The sequence below is a fragment of the Corticium candelabrum genome, chromosome 20, assembly GCF_963422355.1.
Source record: "Corticium candelabrum chromosome 20, ooCorCand1.1, whole genome shotgun sequence".
Taxonomy (NCBI): Eukaryota; Metazoa; Porifera; class Homoscleromorpha; order Homosclerophorida; family Plakinidae; genus Corticium; species Corticium candelabrum.
The window spans coordinates 633,316-653,315 of NC_085104.1; the positions used below are offsets into that span (position 1 = coordinate 633,316).

General features: G+C 42.1%; 4 protein-coding genes across 4 annotated transcripts in view; all 4 read left to right on the top strand.

The window, feature by feature from the left end:
- Nucleotides 1–563: 563 nt before the first annotated feature.
- Nucleotides 564–8,614, top strand: LOC134195812 (EF-hand domain-containing protein 1-like). The gene is made up of 5 exons (XM_062664895.1): nucleotides 564–632; nucleotides 694–1,203; nucleotides 4,429–4,641; nucleotides 4,950–5,079; nucleotides 7,704–8,614. The coding sequence occupies exons 1-5, from the start codon at nucleotides 588–590 to the stop codon at nucleotides 8,420–8,422; spliced, it is 1,617 nt and encodes a 538-aa protein (XP_062520879.1). The 5' UTR covers nucleotides 564–587; the 3' UTR covers nucleotides 8,423–8,614.
- A 98-nt stretch (nucleotides 8,615–8,712) lies between these two features.
- LOC134195372 (potassium channel subfamily K member 16-like) lies at nucleotides 8,713–9,832 on the top strand. The gene is given in 1 exon segment (XM_062664389.1): nucleotides 8,713–9,832. A coding segment is annotated over 1 exon segment (909 nt). The 5' UTR covers nucleotides 8,713–8,741; the 3' UTR covers nucleotides 9,651–9,832.
- A 1,096-nt stretch (nucleotides 9,833–10,928) lies between these two features.
- On the top strand, nucleotides 10,929–15,694 carry LOC134195376 (uncharacterized). Its single transcript, XM_062664394.1, has 2 exons — nucleotides 10,929–11,042; nucleotides 11,107–15,694. Exons 1-2 carry the CDS (start codon nucleotides 11,028–11,030, stop codon nucleotides 15,445–15,447), a joined length of 4,356 nt encoding a protein of 1,451 aa, XP_062520378.1. The 5' UTR covers nucleotides 10,929–11,027; the 3' UTR covers nucleotides 15,448–15,694.
- Nucleotides 15,695–18,632: 2,938 nt separating this feature from the next.
- Nucleotides 18,633–20,000, top strand: part of LOC134195750 (uncharacterized) — a 2,712-nt gene continuing 1,344 nt past the window's right edge. Inside the window, exons 1-3 of the mRNA XM_062664829.1 lie at nucleotides 18,633–18,978; nucleotides 19,330–19,443; nucleotides 19,505–20,000. The exon at nucleotides 19,505–20,000 is cut by the window's right edge and continues 368 nt beyond it. Of these exons, the coding sequence (XP_062520813.1) occupies nucleotides 18,654–18,978; nucleotides 19,330–19,443; nucleotides 19,505–20,000 (935 nt within the window). The 5' untranslated portion in view covers nucleotides 18,633–18,653. The remainder of the gene's footprint in view (nucleotides 18,979–19,329; nucleotides 19,444–19,504) is intronic.

Sequence of the window (20,000 nt, forward strand, 5' to 3'; positions counted from 1 at the left end):
TGCTTCTTCATGAGCCAAGATAGAGTGAGCTCTAGCTAATTAATTAATCAATGAGCCATTCCTAGATATCTAGTGGCTATTCGTCATATTTCATAGGAACTAAATAAGATTTGCGATAGCCTAGACGACAACTGAGTCTGGTAGCTACAAGAAAGGTGGCAGTCATGTACAAATGTCTAAAAATGTCGAATAACGAATTTTAACTATTTTTTAATTACTATTGCTATGTCACACAGAAATTCTAACTAAGACATTCACGAGAGCCTAGCTATCGGTAATAGTTTTGTTCAAGAGTCTAGTTAGTCCACATGCAATAAATTACGTTTCCAAAACTGCTTGATTTACGACAAAATTGCCTATATAGCATAGTTACAAAAGCCGTCAAGAATTTAGTGTACAGTCACTGTCTGAGTGTACCCAGTAGTAGACTTTTACTACATTATCATATACTGTGGGAATTAATATCCGGGCATCGTCTGTTGTGTATGCTGTTAACGCGCGCGAGAAAGAAAAGGCTTCATGTAATGTCACGTGTTCGTATTGCGCAAACGCGGTAACTCGTAGCAACGAATGCAGCAACTCTCCAAATGGATCTGCCGTTTCTTCCTGGAAACTCGTTCTCCGATCCAACTGTAAGTGAAAACACATCAAAAACATTCCGATAAGACAATCAAACCGCGCCTTATCTCTTAGAAAACCAAGTATCACGTCAACCAGACGTTATCCTACAAAAACGGATATTTCGTTCCTAAACGACCAGTAAGAGGCATTGGTGGCGACCCAATTGCTGTCAACCAGTTGACAGAAGAAGAACTTGACCAACTGGCTAATACCAAACCGTCTCTAACATACGGACAAGCATCACAACCTCCACCTGAAGACTTCATTCCCGCTCATGTTGCCTTTGACAAGAAGGTCTTGTTGTTCGACGGTTTCTTCAAGCAGACTGTCCACGAGTCATCAAATGAGTATTACCGCGTGCGGCCAGTGAAGATCTATTACTATCTGGAGGACGACAGCATCAGTGTTGTCGAGCCCGTTCAAGCAAATTCGGGAATTCCGCAAGGCAAGTTGATCAAGAGACAGAGACTACCGAAGAATGATTTGGGAGACTTTTGGCATTGGAAGGACTTGAACTTGGGTATGAGCGCTACGTTTTATGGAAAGACGTTCCAAATCTGCAAATGTGATCAGTTCACTCAGGTCAGACAGGCACTTGGAAACAAATTAATTAATAAATAATTAATTAATTAATTAGTATTAATAATTATTTATTTATTTATTTATTTATTTATTATGTTGATGTGATGTATGAGATGTAGTGAGGCAGGACATAATGTCAGTTTATAATGTTGACTAGAGACGACAAATTGTGATAGAAATTGGATTGTTTAATTAATCAATTAATTACTTAGTTAATTAATTAATTGTAGGCAGCAACTGTTGTTGCAGTTGTTTTTCTGTTTGTTTGTTTGTCTTCTATTTGTCTGTCTGTCTGTCTGTCTGTCTCTCTGTTTGTCAATACATATATTTTCTGTCTGTCTGTTTGTCTGTCTGTCTGTCTGTCTGTCTGTCTGTCTGTCTGTTTGTCAATACATATACAGACTTTTGCAAAATTATAAATCCACGCTACTCACGTGACGGACAAAATGTGTGAATGGTGTAAAATGATACCAGGAGTTCCTTTCACGATTACTTTGAACTACCAACATATAGCAATACTTGTGTTCTTAGAGTTAGAGCTACAACTGAATAATTTTGTTTGTCTTTCACTAAAGAAATCGAAGTGCGTTTGTCAGGCAGTAAACCACAAATGTCCAATCCAAACAGTTTCCTTGATACGCTTTGTACTTCTGAGAGAACTTAACATTAAATTCATCGTCAAGTTGCTAGAAATTGCCGTTTTGTCTTTGTTTGGCAGCAAATGAGCAAACTGTTTATGACGTAACAAACTCATTCTTATGATCTGTAATTGTTTAAAAAACCAAACAAAAGCACTAAATCAATGCACTAATGATTACAAGACGTAAAACTGTTGGCTTCAGTGTTATTTCTTACTGCATAACGTAGACATTCCTAAATTCGTTACTTTCGGTTATATTCTGTGATGGCTCAGAATAGTGCAAGTAAAGACAATGGCGCCAAATTGTCTTGTTTTTATACGCTGTTGGAGCTCACAGAGCGGCGAACGTCGGCAACCCTACAGTTCAGTTATCATTTTGTTCCAATTTCCGTCCTTGAATTGATTCTTTGCGTTGTTCGTGTGTAACCATGCCTCAAAGAAAGCAGTGCAGCCCCAAGACTCTACAAGAATTCGAAGTCCATCTTGAGAACGAGTTGTCAGAACGTGAAGTGGCAGGAGTTGTAGGAGTCTCTCGTGGAGTGATTCAGAATGTCATCAGACGCCTTCAAAATGGCAACAGCAACTACAAAAGAAGACCAGGCCGAGGTAGAAAAACAACAACTTGAACTGACCGACATATCGAATTTGCTGTTCTTTGAGATCGCCAAGTCACTCTGCAAGAGCTTAAAGCAGACTTGACTGTCGTGACTGGCCAGCCTGTGTCACATTCCCTCATTAGTAGACGCCTGTCAGAGAAAGGTCTTAATGCTCGGCGACCTCGTAAAAATCCACACTGCATTTTCTACGAGAGAGTGGCTTTGTGCTAGTGACGTCACTGTGTCTTGAGTGGCCGTCTCGCTCTCCAGACGCCAATCCAATAGAACATCTGTGGCTCTGGCTGAAAGTGAGGGTAAATTGTCTGCACCCTCGAACAGCAGCCGATCTCTGGGTGGCAGTGCAGACAGCGTGGGCGTCAATTCCTGTTGATCTTGTACAGACTTTAGTTGACAGTCTTCCGCGTCACGTAGAAGTGATACGCAGCGCTAACGGCGTTTGGACGAAATGCTAGATAGTAGTGTGAATATTAACGAGTTCTTGCTTATAAACCAATTACACTAAATGCCACAAATTTGTTTACTATTATAAAATATTCACTTTACAGCACATGCGCAGACAAGATTTGGGAAGATAATGATGTTTTCCCCAACTTGGCAACTTTACATTCTCTAGTCAAGGTGTGAAGTAGCCTCGAACTTCCAGACCAGAGAGCGCAAAGCGCGCGAACTCTAGTCTGGACCAAGTCGATACTAAAATGATTTCGGAAATAGCCCTTCTTAGCCAATCAGCTTCTACAACCCGAATCTCGGTTGTAAATTCTGATTGGCTTAGCAATAATTGGTTATGCTAAGTGCACTAGCACCTGATTGCGCGCGTGTGAAATCCTCGTGGGCGGCTAAGTGCATGCCACAACAATGACAAGACTCTGCATGCCAAAAACAATGATCAGACTCTGCACACACACATCTTAGTTTTAGTTTCAGCTTCAGTTCTTTGATATTTTCAAGTTTGCGGTGAGAGGACATGCACAGCAGCGTTGCTAGACCATCACCTTTGACAACTGGTAGAGCGGTAGTCTCGCTAGTCGAGCGGTTAAACTAGGTAGCGGTCTGCCGAGGAATCAAAGAGTCGTGGTTTCATGCCGTCCACCAAGATATCGCTGCAAACACTGCAGACGTCTCTTCTTTGTTTGTGAGATGTCATGGCATTTACAAATGATATGTTGATCTAGGTAAAACGATCCTATGCTGTTAGACACCATTTACCATCGCTTTTGATAAATACTTCCGAAATCATTTTAGTATTGACTTGGTCCAGACTAGAGTTCGCGCGCTCTCTGGTCTGGAAATTTGAGGCTAGGTGTGAAGGGGTTTGAATCTAGACTCAGATAAACAGCAAATAATTTTGTAATGAAAATATAACTTGGAAGCTTCTCTGTGACTGACTAGGCTGTCAAAACACAATGAAATGTACAACAGGTAGGGTGGATTTATAATTATGCAAGAGACAGTATTTTCTGTCTATCTGTCTGTTTGTCAATACATATATTCTCTGTCTGTCTGTCTGTCTGTCTGTCTGTTTGTCAATACATATATTCTCTGTCTGTCTGTCTGTTTGTCAATACATATATTTTCTGTCTGTCTGTCTGTCTGTCTGTCAATACATGTATTTTCTGTCTGTCTGTCTGTCTGTCTGTCTGTCAATACATGTATTTTCTGTTTGTCTGTCTGTCTGTCTGTCTGTCTGTCAATACATGTATTTTCTGTCTGTCTGTCTGTCTGTCAATACATGTATTTTCTGTCTGCCTGGCTGCCTGTCTGTCTGTCTGTCAATACATGTATTTTCTGTCTGCCTGGCTGCCTGTCTGTCTATTTGTTTGTCAAATTAGACAAATTTAGAGATAAGGCATGTTCCAATCTGTCTGTCTGTTTGCCTGTCTGTCTGTTTGTCTGTCTGTTTGTCTGTCTTTAATTAAGTAATTAATAATTAACTAATTTGTGTTACTTGAATTTACTTGAATTTTGTAGGAGTTTCTTGAGAGCGAAGGCATCTTGGTGGATGAGCCACAAGCTATTCCTAAGGATCCATATCTTGACAGTCGGCAATTGCCTCAATACAAGCATGTGACGCCAAGCAGCTTCGATAAGCTGAAACAGTTTCTGACGATGGATCGAAAAGTGTTACGATTCTATTGCGTCTGGGATGACAGAGACAGTATGTTTGGAGAGATGCGGTCGTTTGTAAGTAGCTGGATATATTTGTTTGCTTGTCTGTTGTCTAGTTGTCTGTTTACTTACTTACTTACTTAATTATTTATTAATTTACTTACTTACTTATTTATTTATTTACTTATTTAATTAATTAATTAATTAATTAATTATTATTTATTTATTTATTTATTTACTTATTTACTTATTTAATTAATTATTTATTATTTCTTTCTTTACTTTTAATTTGTATGCTCATTCATGTTTATTCTGTTTTTGTATCTGCTGTTATTGTATTATTTTGTGAAATTCTACTAATTATTGTATTTGAATTTTTGAAGATTATGCATTATTTTCTTGTCGATGATTCTATTGAGATTCGAGAAGTTCACGAACCAAATGATGGCCACGATCCATTCCCAGTGCTCTTGAGACGCCAGAAGTTACCCAAGGACAGAAATGCAGTGAAAGGTCACACAATTAATTAATTAATTAATTATCTATTTATTATTTACTTTTTTATTTATTATTTTATTTATTATTTATTATTTATTATTTATCTATTTATTATTTTTTATTTATTACTTATTTATTATTTTTTATTGTCATGCTCAACCAGATCAGTCTGGTTTGTAAAGTCTATTACAAGTATCGGAAGCAAAGCCTGCTTCAGAAGTACTTAGACCATTACGGCTGTCTAGAAAGAAGACATGACTTTACGAAGGATCCGAGTAGATCCCAGAAGCACTGTTTCTGTAAGTGCTGCAAGTTGTGATGACCTGGAATAATGTCCAGCCACCGTGCAATACCTGCGTGCACTGTGCCCAAAGCTCCCAAGACCACTGGAACCACCAGTGTTTGACAATGCCACATGCGGCTTATCTCCACTCGCAAGTCGCTGTACTTTGCCAACTTCTCAGCATGTTTCTTGCCAATGTTGCCATCAGCAGGACAGCTGATATCAATAAGAAGACAAGTGTTTGTTTTCCTATTTCTGAGACAGATGTCTGGACGATTGGCTTTGATCTTCCTTGCAGTGGGGATGGTGGTATCCCACATCATAGTAATGTCATTCGTCTCCACAAGCCTATCAGGATGATGGCGGTACCATCTGCTCTCCACTGGAACCCCAAAATGGTGATAAACATCCCAGTGAATGATGGATGCCACCTGATTGTGTCGATCAGTGTAGTCCGTCGTTGCCAAAGCACTACAGCCTGCCACAATGTGGTCGACTGTTTCCAGGCCTACACTGCATCTGCGGCAGTAGGACTGACATCATGATGTGGAATCTTGCGCTCATAGTACCGAGTCCGAAGAGCTTGGTCTTGAGCAGCAACAACCAGTCCCTCAGTTGCAGCAGGAAGATTCACTGCCTTTAGCCATCCGTAGGTCTCTTTCATGTCCACAGGTGGTTGCTTAGTGAGACGGCGATACTGCCCATGCATAGGCTTCCCGTTCCAGGACCGCACACGAAGAGAACTGCAACACGTACGGTAATGTCTCGCATCTGTTTCAGGCGCTTGCTTGAAGCCACCTTTAACCGAGATGGATGCATTCCTGTGTAAGCTCTATGACTTGTCGTCTGAAGCAAGACTCCTCTGCAGCTGTGCAGTAAAGCGACAAGCCATGCGCCTGATTGAGTGTGAAAATTTTCCGGAGTCACACTCCCGTATCATCTGCATGAAAGGATCAGAACTGTCAGCAAGGTAACAGTTTAGCCTCACAATACAAGATTGATATGTCAACTCAATCTATTGTAACCCCCTACCCTCATCACTGCAAGGAACGTACAGTCAGTCAATGTCTGCAGAAGGATGGTGGACACTGTGCATAGAGAGGAGCTTTCTGGTTCGTCGATCGAGCTACTGCAGGTTCGTGCACTCCAATGAATGATGCCAAAACTGTAAGTGAGAACCGGTAGTGCAAACCCATTGATGGCTAGAATCTTGTTCCGACCATACAACTCAGTCCGGAGAACCACCTTCACTCTGCAGAAGTACTCACAACGGAGTCTCTCCCGCATCATGCTGTGCTGAATACCGTTACTCTCATCTACACCCAAGTACTTGTAGACTTGACCCGGTTCCAGACAGTTGATGTTGTCCGTTTTTCCTACCGTCACTCCAGAGTTGTGTCCATATAGTCTGCCGTTGACAAAGTGTGCAACAGCACATTTGTTCAGACCAAACTTCATTTGGATGTCATCAGAGAAGGTACGAACCGTGTGCAACAACCCATCCAACTGATCAGAGTTTCTGCCATACAGCTTCAGATCATCCATGTAATGTAGATGACTGATGAGCTGACATTTGGCAGTCTCACCATGCCCAGTGGTCATCCGGTAGCCGTAACCAGTTCTGTTCAACTCCTTACTCAGAGGATTGAGAGCCATAAAGAAGAGAAGTGGAGAAAGTGAGTCACCTTGGAAAATACCCCTCCTGATCTGCATAAGCCTTGTCTTGATCGTGCTGTTTCTGCAAGAAAGCACCATCAATGTCCTCCAACTCTTCATCACACATGACAGGAACTTGTACAAGACTGGACTGATCTTATGCAGCTGAAGGCATTGGAGCAACCAACTGTGTGGCACGCTGTCATAGGCTTTCTGGTAGTCCACCCAAGCCATGCTCAAGCTCTTGTGCCTGGTCATGAGTCTTTGGTAAGCGGCTTGTTGATCAACAGCTGATCTTTTGCACCAAAAGATCCCTGTTGACAACCCTTCTGCTCCGGAGCCATGAGGTTTCTCTAAACCAAATGCCCTGCAATCCTCTACCTGATAACTGAGGTGAGGGTCTTATAGAAGACAGACAGACACGTGATAGCCCGGTAATTTTTGGCCTGGTCAGTCTTGTCATTTTTAGGAATCAGAGTGGTTGTTCCTTGAGACAATCAGTTGGGTACAGAGTCTGGATTCTGAACCAGTAGGTTGTAGTTAACAGTCAGATCAATGTTATTTATTATCTATTATATTTATTTATTTATTTATATTAATTAATTAATTAATATTTATTATCTATTTATATTTACTTGTTTTTTTGTCTCTGTGTTTGCTTTTTCCTTGTTTATTCATCATCTATCCATTCATTGTTTAGGATCCTTCCCATCGTGTGTGCTTGAACTATCCAAGCATGAAATCCACGACTGGTATTCTCCGTCTGATTTCGCTATAGGAACGACACTCTTCATCAACGGCCGTCGTTTCCTCATTTTTGATTGCGACGAATTTACCAAACAATTTTATCGGTCTGTCTACAACGTCACAGACTTCACTCCAGTTACAGTACGCGGTCGAGCAGCCGAACTCCCAAAACGCAAGTTGCCGCCTTACAATGGATTTGGTTCTCTTGAAGACTCGATGCAGTCTTGTCTCTCACTTGTACCACAACCACCAAAGAAAGATTTTATTCGAATGCTAGAAAATGATGGTAAGATACTGCGCTTTGCTGCCGTCATGGATTCCCCTCATCCAGAGGACGTGAATCGCAAGTTTATTATTTCCTATCGTCTGTCTGATGATATGATGCAGATCTATGAGCCACCACAGAGGAATGCAGGCATTTTAGGAGGCAAGTTCCTGGAACGTACTCGAGTGCGGAAACCCGGCTGTCCAACTGATTATCCCGAGTTCTATACGCCGGCTGATTTGGCAATTGGAGCGAAAATCGAGATCTTCAAACATAAGTTTATCATCACAGATGCTGATGAGTATGTACTGAAGTGGATGGAGGATAACAGTGAGTGGATACCGGAGGCAACACTCAACACTCTAAGACAGAGACATGGAAAGCAAGCGGATACAGCAACAGAATAGATGAAGAGTTGTCCAGTTGTGTAGACAGAGACAGGCACATACAGCAAGTGTGGTTATTCGTTAGTCACTTAGTTCTATTCTAATGTGGTTTGACAGCGAGATGGTAACTTGTTTGATAGCAGTGGGTGAGTTGGGCTTGGCTATCAAATTATTGATCTAAATGTGTAATTATACTTGTCTTACTGGCTATAAGCTTGTACAACTACTGAAGCAAACACACACACACACACACACACACACACACACACACACACACACACGCACACACACACACACACACACACACACACACACGCCCACGCATGCACCAGAAACCCGTATGCTCACGATTTCTCTACTGATTATGCATCCAGTTGTGAAATTCTTCGTTGTCGTTTGCTCCTTTGTCGCATATCTTGCCATCGGTGCAGCAATTTTCGCAGCACTCGAACGTCCAGCAGAAAAAGATCGAGCCGATCTAGCAAACAGAGCGAAAAATGAGGTTTTATCCAACCTGACAAGCCAATTCAACATCAACGACAGCCAGTTGGCCGGCATCGAAAGCCTTCTGATCAAATACTATGAAGCTGAGACTAATTAACAGGCAGCAATGCAAGAAAATTGGTTTTACGGTCCCACGTTTTTCTTCTGCGTTACAGTGGTAACGACAATCGGTTATGGTAATGTTTCACCTTCAACGGCAGCCGGTCAGAGGTTTTGTATTGTGTACGCTTTGATTGGAATTCCTTTTACCGCCTATTTGCTCAGTATGATTGGTGGTTACTATGGCAACTTGTATGAAAAGTTGGAGCACGGATTTAATTCCCGGATGAAAGAGAGCAGTTACTCGGAGAGAAGGAAAAAGATTGTGAAATATGTTTTTATTGGAGTTACGTGTGTGTGCTGTTTCGTGTTATTTTTTGTTGTCCCGGCTGCAATATTCACATCAATTGAATCATGGAATTACAGCGAGTCGATTTATTATTCGTTCATTACTCTCTCAACTATTGGGTTTGGAGATTATGTTGCTGGTCAAGACACAGAGGATGATAGCGTTCGAGCGGTTTACAAAGTCGCTGTTGGATTTTGGATTTTTCTTGGCTTGTCGTTCTTGGCTTTGGTAATTACAAGAATGACTGGTGTTGTGCAGACGGTAGTGGAAGGGAAGAACTCTGAGGATGAGGAAGATGAAGAAAGTGAGAAAGTCGGAGAGGCAATTCAATTGAATGAAGAAACGACAGAATCCTAAAGTCATGTGACACAGGATTGCTGATTGTTAATATCAAATAGTTCTAGACTAATTTTGCTATCAGATCATCACCCGAGGAGTGAAATGCTACATTTGCCGCCTTGCCTTATCTTTAATTTTTGTAGCTGGCCATCCATTTCGGCCACACTGCTCATCAGTGTATAATTTATTTCACACATGGGATCCTGTAGCATGTCGTGTGGAGCCTCTTCTTGACAATCGCATTTCATCACTTTCACTCGTGTCTGTTCCACAGTATGACATTTTTTCATTAGGAGATGAAAGTTTAGACAAAATTTCAAACACAATCCAGGGTACAGAAACGACGGAACAACACCTACGCGCTAGGGATAGATTGTTATCACCAACAACACGCGCTAGCGTTGGATTGTTATGCTGGCTTCTTAGTCCTTTTGGCATTCCACTGTATAATCATTGTGTGTTACAGGTACAAAATTACAATATCTCTCTTAGTCTTCCCAATGCACAGCAGCGCAGATTTATTGTTGCCGACGAATTTAATTGCAACTCTTAGAATTTTGACGTCATCATTTACGTTAACGTCATCGTCTACGTCATCATTTATGTTGACGTCATTATTTACGTTGACGTCAGCATTTCCGTTGAGGACGTCCTAATTAGCCACAACCTCCTTACACGTCATCATCATTTCCAGCTTGACACACCCTTTGGGTTAGGTAGTGACAGCCTCCTATTCACACATCCCTGTTGGGTAACCACATCCTCCATCCTCCATCCTCGGAGGTGTACACACGTACTTGTAGTTTGTTGATTCCTCTCTAGGACTCGATCACTAGTCTAGAGACACTCATTACCATTGTTCTCGGGAGAACAAAGAAGCAAGCTGTCTGTACATCATATCACGTCGCTGACTGGCTAATCATGTAATACTAATTATCACGTAATATTAAATTTCTAATTACAACATATATTTGAATAGATTTGCATTACGTCCATACTACTTACTATGTAACTTACCTGATGTGATCGCACACGACGTCACGACGATTAATTAATTATGACGTCATTGTACGCACAACTTCGACGTTTGTTCATAATTTGTTTGTTGCTTGAGGTATCGCCTACTTACTATTCCTACTCTGCATACTTACAATGACACTTTTCTATTTTTGACAGATTAGCAGATGTACATGTACGTACAGTATGGTTATGTAGGCGTGTACAGACGTTGTATGTACATGTATACGCCTACCTTGGGGTTGTATCCAAAGTTCAATCTGGGTTCCAGTTCAGCTATGCTAATTAATTCAGATGACACATATGGTGATATCAGCCCAGCTATTTAATCCGACAACCGAGCTTTGCAAGTCAGTTAGCTAACGTTCTGCGTTTGTGATGGCTGCAACAAATGTGAGAGCTTAGATTGTGCTGTAGTTTGTAGAATTTCTTGATCTAATCTAATTGTTTTCTACAGACTGCTTGGGTTTTCTCCCAATCTCTTCATTCTGAGTCGCTCCCCGACTTTCAAGGTGAACTACTGGCAGCTTTCAAGACTGCAGGAGATGGAGTTTCCAGCACGTTCTTTGGAGCTCATGTGCAAGGTTTTTCTGTGGATGGCGATGTAAGTGATTACTCGTCTGATCTCAATCTTCTTGCTGCACCTTCCATGGCCCATCTGGTCGGTCTTGTTACCTCTCCGGATTTTGCAACGTCGATTGACCAACAACAGGCTTCTCAGCTCATCCACGACTGGTTTGAGACAAAAGGCACTAGAATAGTTAGCAGCATGGCTGCTAATGCAATCGTGCAGAAGTTTGACGATTGGCTGCAGAATGGACACCAGTTCAATACCGGTGACCTACAAATGTTGCTCTTGGATGCAAGTGGTTCATTCATCAAGAGCAATGAAGTGCATGAATCTTTGTGCAGCAACCCGTTGGCTGTCCAAAGTTTGGTTGTGATTGCAAATGCCAAACTTGGAGAAAGTGTGATGAATGAGGTGAGAGAAGCATGGCAAAAGCTTGACCCCATACACTTTGAAACGGCTTTCCAGATTGCTGATGGTGGCTATGCTCTGTCTGATACAAGCAAGTTCACAGACAGACTGCATTCCCTCTATTACAACACAGTCGTGGGCAAGTGTAAGACCGAGAGGCTCCACACTGTCCCATTGATCTCTCAAGCTGACAATGGCTGCCCCTCTGAAACCATTACTACCATCTACGGCTCTGAAGTGGAACGCTGGCTCGAGTCGAAGAAGCAAGGGTCACTCAATTCTGTTTATATCCAGCCTCCCAACAACGTGAGCAAGGAAACAAAAAAGGTACACCCCTGTACAGGATGTTTCCTCGCTGGTACGAACGTCCTGACTATGAGTCGAGATGGCAAAAGAGTGGAGCACATTCCAATAGAACAGATCAAAGAAGGGGATCTCGTTATTTCTCACAATGGCGCCCTCTCTGTTGTGTCTGATGAGCCAGTTGGTCGTAAGCTTGGTGACAATGTCACCATGTATGGCATTAAAAGCCAAAATGGTAAGGTCAATTTCTGTCCATTCTTTTCTGAATCTCATCCGTTTTGGACAGTTGAGGGAGGCTGGTGTGCTGTAAACCCTCACCAAGCCAACTCGAAGAACGGATGGCTACAGACCAAAAAGTTAGGTGTTGGCTCTACTCTGTTTCAAGTACAATGTACACGTGTGAAGAAACACAAACCCTACAAGGTCAAAGTCATCTACAACCAAGTTTCCATTTCTGAGTTGACCAAACGTGTTGTTCGTAAGCCAATTGTTTATGATCTGCATTTTCGTGAAGGTGCACGTTCCTACCATGCCAATGGGTTAGTGGTGGGCCTCAACTACCCTGAACTGACAGCAACACGATTGAAGCATCATCTAGCTGGCACATCCCACATGAAGCAAAGTCAGAGAAAGCAATTACACTCTGCTATCAACGACCTTTCCTCTGGATTAAGCCATGCTGTAGGATATGATTGGCCAAAACATAACATTGGAAGTGCATTGTCTCGATCTAAACGAACTGGGACACACCGAAACAAGCACTTCTATCGCAATCATGTCTCTCTGTTTCAATCGTATCACACTAGCAACTTGACCTACAAGCTTTACAAGCATGATCGCAATCGGCATGTGACAACCCACACTCACCTAAGGGCAGGCAAGCATCGTGAGGTGCCACCTGAGTGTGGGAAACTTCAATTTGTAGGCGGTAAAGTCATACTCAATGGCCAAGTTTCTCACAAGGTTCATTTCACTGACAATGGTCATGTGGTAGCTCGTATGTCACCAACAGTGCTCTACACACGTTTGCATCCGACAGGACTTGGAGGAGTTGCAGTGAAAGCCACAGTCTCTGAAGATGGATCTCAAGTGGAAGAAGTTCAAGAGAGTTATTCGATTGGCGCTGAAAACAGCTACGATACAAAATATTTGAAAGACAACAACTGGACCAGCTGGTTTCAAGTTAACACTGGACTGAAAAATGGCGTTGCTGTTGCTTTTCTGAGTGATCCAAGTGAGTCGTCAACAAGCACAACTAACCAATACTTAGCGAAGATTGGAGCCGTTACTGTGGTGAATGGACAGCTGGAAGTGCAACTTGACTTTGGGCAGTCTTCATTCATATTTGGTTGGCACAGTGGTGAAGCTACTATTTCTGACGATTTCAGTTCATTGAGTGGCACTCTGTATGAGTATGACTCATCAGCAGACAATGGGAAAGGTGCATCACACGAATGGATAGGAACCATCACTACAACTGATGATGAAACAACTGATGGCCAAGCAACTGATGACCAAGCAACTGTAGTGGCTTCTCCTATGGTTATGGCTGTAGCTCCCCTTGCAGAATCAGATGTTGCTGATGGTAGTTCTTCTCTGTCTGCTGATGACAGTGTTTCTTCTGAGCCACTAACATCTGCAGCCAATCCTACATGGGCTACTGAATCTATGACTATGCTTGCAAGCTCAGTTCCAATGAGTGTGTCTGAACTGGCATCATTGGCTGCTCCAGATACTAGCGAAGTAAACACGCTCTCCTTTGACAAGTTGACAAACATGATGAAAGCAACCGTTGACTCTGGCACTCTCAAGACCTTGTTAGATGAAACCCCTCCTGTATTGAGTGGCGATGAACAAGCTATTATTGATGATGAAACAAATGGCACAAAAGCAAGAAAATTTCTTGTTGACAAGTTTTTCCCAGCATATGCTGTGCAGGCATTGAGTGGTTCGTCTGAACTGGAGTCAGACTTTGATGGTGTTTCTGGTGGTGTTACAGTCACAAAGGAAAAACTCACTTACTTTTGGCAAGGAGCCGGTAGTACTGAAGATGTAGTGACAGACAACCAAAGCATAGCAGATAACGTTTTGTCGCAAGACTCGGGATATGATTTCGTAAACAATGGAGTTGCTCGTCTTGCATATGCAGAGTCAATGACTTCTCTCTCACCCTACTTGGAGGACAATCCTAGTCAGTGGGCAAGTGACCTGCACGACTATGTCACTGCCACAGACTATGTCAATGGTTTGGCAGTTTTGACATCTGCTTCTGACAACAGCAAGCTGAACAACCTTTGCATGATTCTCTACTCTTTGGCTCCAACAGAAACTTACGCTACAGATCTGTGTTCCAGAGTTTTGCAAGCTCAAAGCAATAGTTTACGTGAGCATTATGCTTCTGATGATCTTCTGGAGACCTTTATTCCTGCCGTTATTGAAAAGATGGTCAATCTTATTAACGAAGACGATGGGTCTTTGAAGTTGTCAACAGATATCAAGTCCGAGATTATTCAGCAGACAGAAGATGCTATGGTTGAAGCCAATGTGGAGACGGTACAAGCTCTTGTTAGTAAATTTGAAAGTATGTGGGAAGAATGTGGTGTTTACATGTCGGCAAATCGTGATCAGCCTGTGTGGCAGCGGCTTTCCCTATGGTGGGCAAAGACTACTGAAGAATACCCTATAACATCTGCAATTGGCAAGTGGAGTGTAAATTTGTTCGGTCACGCTGTGTGGATAGCTGCGATTGGTTTCTCTATTGTGGCCCTGGTTGTCCTAGTAAAGGACTGGAGTGCCTTACGTACAGATGAGAAAGTTGCAATAATTTCTGAGGGCTCTGCCGTACTGTCAGATGTAATTGCAAAGACAGGAAAGGCTTGGACAAATATAAAGGATTTTTTCAATTCTGATGACATGTTCACACTTGAAGATGCATTTGAAGCCGAAGACGTTCAGCAGCTGTGGGGTGGTTATCTGGATGATGTAGCAACAAGGTACAACTCAGAATTACAAATTATTGAACTTCAGTTTCCAGGAACCGGTGCAGCAGGCGCAGTAGCTGCTGAAGATATTCAAGCCACTCGAATTTGGCAAAACTTCACATTTGCAGAGAAGGTGGCTCGCGTGACAAACATTGTAGCCATGAGTGCAGCTGTCGTCTCAATGGGATTCCAAGTCTACGAAGATTTCAAGAACAATCAGTCATCTGCTGTCAAGACTCTAGATATTATCAACATTGTTGCGGCTGGCATTGGACTTGGAGCTGAGGCTATTGCCCTTGCTGGTGAGCTTGGCGTTATAACTTTGACTGAATTTGTAGCTGGAGCTGTCATTCCAATCGTTGGAGTAGTTGTTGCTATTGTTGGCATAATTGTTACAATTGTCCTCCTGCTGGAAGGCAAGAAATCTGAACAAAAGGACACCCCGATTGACACATGGGTGAAGAGCACTGGCGTGTCATTTATCAAGACGATTCCGACTCCAACAACTGAATGGCAGAATGATCATTCAAGTTAGAAAACGGATGACGAAAGTGGACATAGAGACTATGGTTTACACAGCAAGAACAAGAGCAAGTTGATGTTGTTTTAGATTATGCCAAAGAAGCGTGTCTGTTCTAGGTTGTTTCTGTTTGCACTGCATGTTGCTAGAGTTGGATTTATGGCGTTTATGTCAAAATGGATTGAAAGAGACAGTATCACATGTCATAGTTTTTATGCACTTTTTGGTAGCTTGTTCTATGAAATGACAGTATCAAATGTAAGTGTTGCACAGCACTGATTGATGATGTTTTGCTATAGAGGGGTTACATAATTTGACGTCACACCTAAGCATTCCGAATGTATTCATGATATAATATGATGTACATGTGATAACCACCTGCATCTCCTCTAGCTGTCAATGGGTAATTTATTAATGAAAAACTTATCTATTTATTAATAACAATGATAATAATAATAATAATAATAATAATAATAACAATAACGATGGGGTAAAGACCCCACTTGCCCATTATGGAGGGGCATAACGACACATAACAAAAATAATAAAAATAATAATATAGTGGAGAGCAGATGGTACTGCCATCATCCTGATAGGCTTGTGAAGACGAATGACATTACTATGATGTGGGATACCACCATCCCCACTGCAAGGAAGATCAAAGCCAATCGTCCAGACATCTGTCTCAGAAATAGGAAGACAAACACTTGTCTTCTTATTGATATCAGATGTCCTGCTGATGGCAACATTGGCAGAAAAACATGCTGAGAAGTTGGCAAAGTACAGCGACTTGCGAGTGGAGATAAGCCGCATGTGGCATTGTCAAACACTGGTGGTTCCGGTGGTCTTGGGAGCTTTGGGCACAGTGCACGCAGGTATTGCACGGTGGCTGGACATTATTCCAGGTCATCACAACCTGCAGCACTTACAGAAAACAGTGCTTCTGGGATCTACTCGGATCCTTCGTAAAGTCATGTCTTCTTTCTAGACAGCCGTGATGGTCTAAGTACTTCTGAAGCAGGGTTTGCTTCCGATACTTGTAATAGACTTTACAAACCAGACTGATCTGGTTGAGCACAACTTAATAATTAATAAATAATAATAATATATTTTCTCTCGTGCCCAATAAGGTACATTTCCCACTTAGGGACAGACAAACTACACACGGACAACCTACATACACATCACTATCATTCATTCACTACAATATTGTTTTTACATACAAAGAAAAAAAAGACAAATATGAATGAATGATATATTTCTGTCACACCTAAAAATATCACCACTAATTAATTAACTTAGGCTTTCTTGTTTTCATATTATGCATTGAAACCTGCAAACTGTTGAACGGTGTCACAGTGAATCAGCAGCATTGATTGAAGACATTCAAGGTGGAGTTATCCGGGCTTTTTGTACCTAATGTCAATTTTTTACTAAGCTACGTATACTAAATGGTCTCTGATACTCATCACTTCGGGTCTGTTGAAAATGCGGAACGGAACGCGAAATGAGGGCCCGTATATGTAGAGAAGTATGGCGCGCCATTTGTGCCGTAATTCGCTATTTCTACTTAGGTAGAAATAATTCTACTTAAGTGGAATTCGTTTCTACTGAAGTAGAAATCAGCACTTCTACTGAAGTAGAAATCCATTTCTACTTAAGTGAAATTTGTTATTTCCACTTCAGTTGAATTGAATTCCACTTAAGTGGAAATGAATTCTACTTTAGTGAAAATAGACCACTGAATTCTACTTAAGTAGAATCATTTTTACTGAAGTCAAGTGATTACTACTTAATTAAGTGGAAATGAATTCCACCTATGTAGAATTATTTCTACTTAAGTAGAAATAGCGAATTACGGCACAAATGGCGCGCCATAGAGAAGTGAGATGCAAATCAGGCCACATAGAAACGATCTGGAACTTCGAGGGTGCATAAAAGACACCGCCTTGACGCAGGCGGTGTCCTGTGATGTTGACGCTAATGCTGACGCTGGAATCTCTTCCATCGTCAGCGTCAGCGTCAACGTCGGCGTCAGCGTCAGCGTCGTGCTGTGAACTGGGCTTTACGCGCAGAAATTATACGGGTAGTTTAATATCCGGGATACACATAACATACGGGCTTTCATTCCGCGTTTTCAACAAACCCTCAATATTCATGGTTAACATGACAACGTCGGAAAAGGGTTTGGCTACATGAGACTACCGTACACGCATAATATACAAGTCCATACAAGTATTTGGCATCATAAACTTCTTTGGGCGCGCAAGAGGGCCTGTTTACGAGGCTGTTTCCTCTTGCGCGCCCAAAATTGCGCACGTACACATGTAAGCGGCTACTTACATAGTTTTCGATATCTGTACAGTAAGTGATCACACGACGCTAAAATTTTAAATGTGTCAACGTTGCATTCGTCACATCCAGAGCCACAGACACGGCTCTGATACATGGTCACATCTAGCCTCGAAGTTCCAGACCGTCTCCCAAAAGAAATGCTAGACGGTCTGGATCAACTTCTGATCAAACCGAGTTCAAAAGTGATCCGAGTCAGCCAATCAGCAAGCTGCCGCCACTAAAGTGGCGTCCAATGAACGTCGAGAGTTTTGTAATGCAATGCACGGCTTCTGGCAAAGCGTTCGACAATTATGCGTGTACAGACGGGTCGTAATTAATTGCATGAACGTGTGTCTTTCATGATGTAAAACTGCACTGGACCGTGCCTTTGAAACAACGCCCAAGGCTCTCGAAATTGATTCAATGCCTCCCGAACAGCGGACCGCTGCAGATTTGCCGCCATCGTAGTTGATTACCACCCACATTGTTTGAACACACCTCTAAAATGTAGTAATCGATCTCCTATTGTCACATCGGGTGGAATAGCGCTGTTATCCAGAGAGGTGTTTTCAACTCTTCCATTTCTCTTAGGTAACTACGCCTACTTCCGAACTCGGTTTGATCAGAAGTTGATCCAGACCTTCTCCCATCTCTTTTGGGAGACGGTCTGGAACTTCGAGGCTAAGTCACCTCCAAAGCCGTACCTAGAGACTCTGGTCACCTCCAGAGCTCAGGGCACCTCCCCACACTCGCTGTCACCACAGAAGCATGCGCGTAAATATTCAAATCACGCCCCCTGTTGCTTTTTTTGATTTTACATACAAGATTAGTTTCAGCCTCTGCCCTGCACCGACGTGGTTCTTTCTCATCTGTGATTTCTCGTAACTATGGCCACCAGCAGAACGCTCACAAAGGCGAGACCGCCAAAAGCAGCGGCGAAAGCTGCACCAAAAGCGAAGCAACGACCGTCCCGCGTGTCTATTCTCCCGCCTATCAAGCTGAAGCCCGACTCTAAATGGGGTCGGACGCGCTTGGTGGCGCGCGCCGGTGTGCGTTTGAATCGTTTACAGCGAGTTGCTGCTGGGGCTTACTTGCTGAAGAGACCGGAGGGCGAGAGGATGGTTTTGTATGTTTATAGTAACGTTACTGATCTTGTGCAAGTGCTTGAGGATCGCCAGCTGCCGTTGGATTTGGTGGAAGTCACTCCAGGAGGTAAGGTTGCGTTGGTCACGTGATTGTATGTCATGGAGACCGAGAAACAGAAAGTGATGAGGATGCGTTGCAGATTTTCGACTGCGTGTGGCTTACATTGTGTACATGACGTTGAGATAATAGACAGACAGACACAAGAAAGTGTGACATTTGGTGCATGTTGTGTAGTTGGTTGATGATTAATTTACTAACTAAAATATTTATTTGTTGTGATTTATGGAAATAAATGTATTGGCAGACAGAGTGGTTGTGTATTATTTATTAGCAAGAAACTATTTCAGAGTAAAGACAGACAAGCAGGCAGAGACAGACATGCACAATATAAGTATATGACACCATTTTGTATGTCAGGGTCAATTACTGAAATGCTGGAGTCTGCTGAGTATGTTCTATCGGATGTCGACTTGATTGCACAGTTTGTATTTAAAATGAAAAAATTAAAATGGCTCCATCTAACTTCACCAGGTAATGATATTATTGGTATTAACCGTAATGTGGTTTAGTAATTGATGTCTTGTATTTGAAGTTGCTAAACAAGTCATTGTGGAGTGGGAGAATAGGAAGTGCAATCATTCACAAGAATATGTTCAGCAAAAATCTGAAATCGAGGAAGAGATTCATCGGATTGAAGAAGAACTCAGTCAGCTGCAGATTCAATATCGAGAAACGATGGCTCAGACACCACCAAGCATCGAGGCTGCAAGAAAGGCAGTCCAATCACTTACTGAAAGGTTTATCAAAGATATCAACATGACTCTTTTAGATCCTCATGAGTCGGTTCGTCAGTGTCTTGAAGCAATTGTAATTATTTTAAAAAAGAAGACCCACCTGTACAGCGAGAAGCAACCATCTGTTAGTCATGGCTATGGCATTTCATGGAATGAAATTTGCAAGATGACAAGACGAAGTGACTTTAACAAACTGCTGCTAAACTTTGACAGTTTTACTGAAATCAACAAACAATTTCTTCAATCGGTTCGTGAAATTCACATGAAGAAATTGAAACGTCGAACATATCAGAT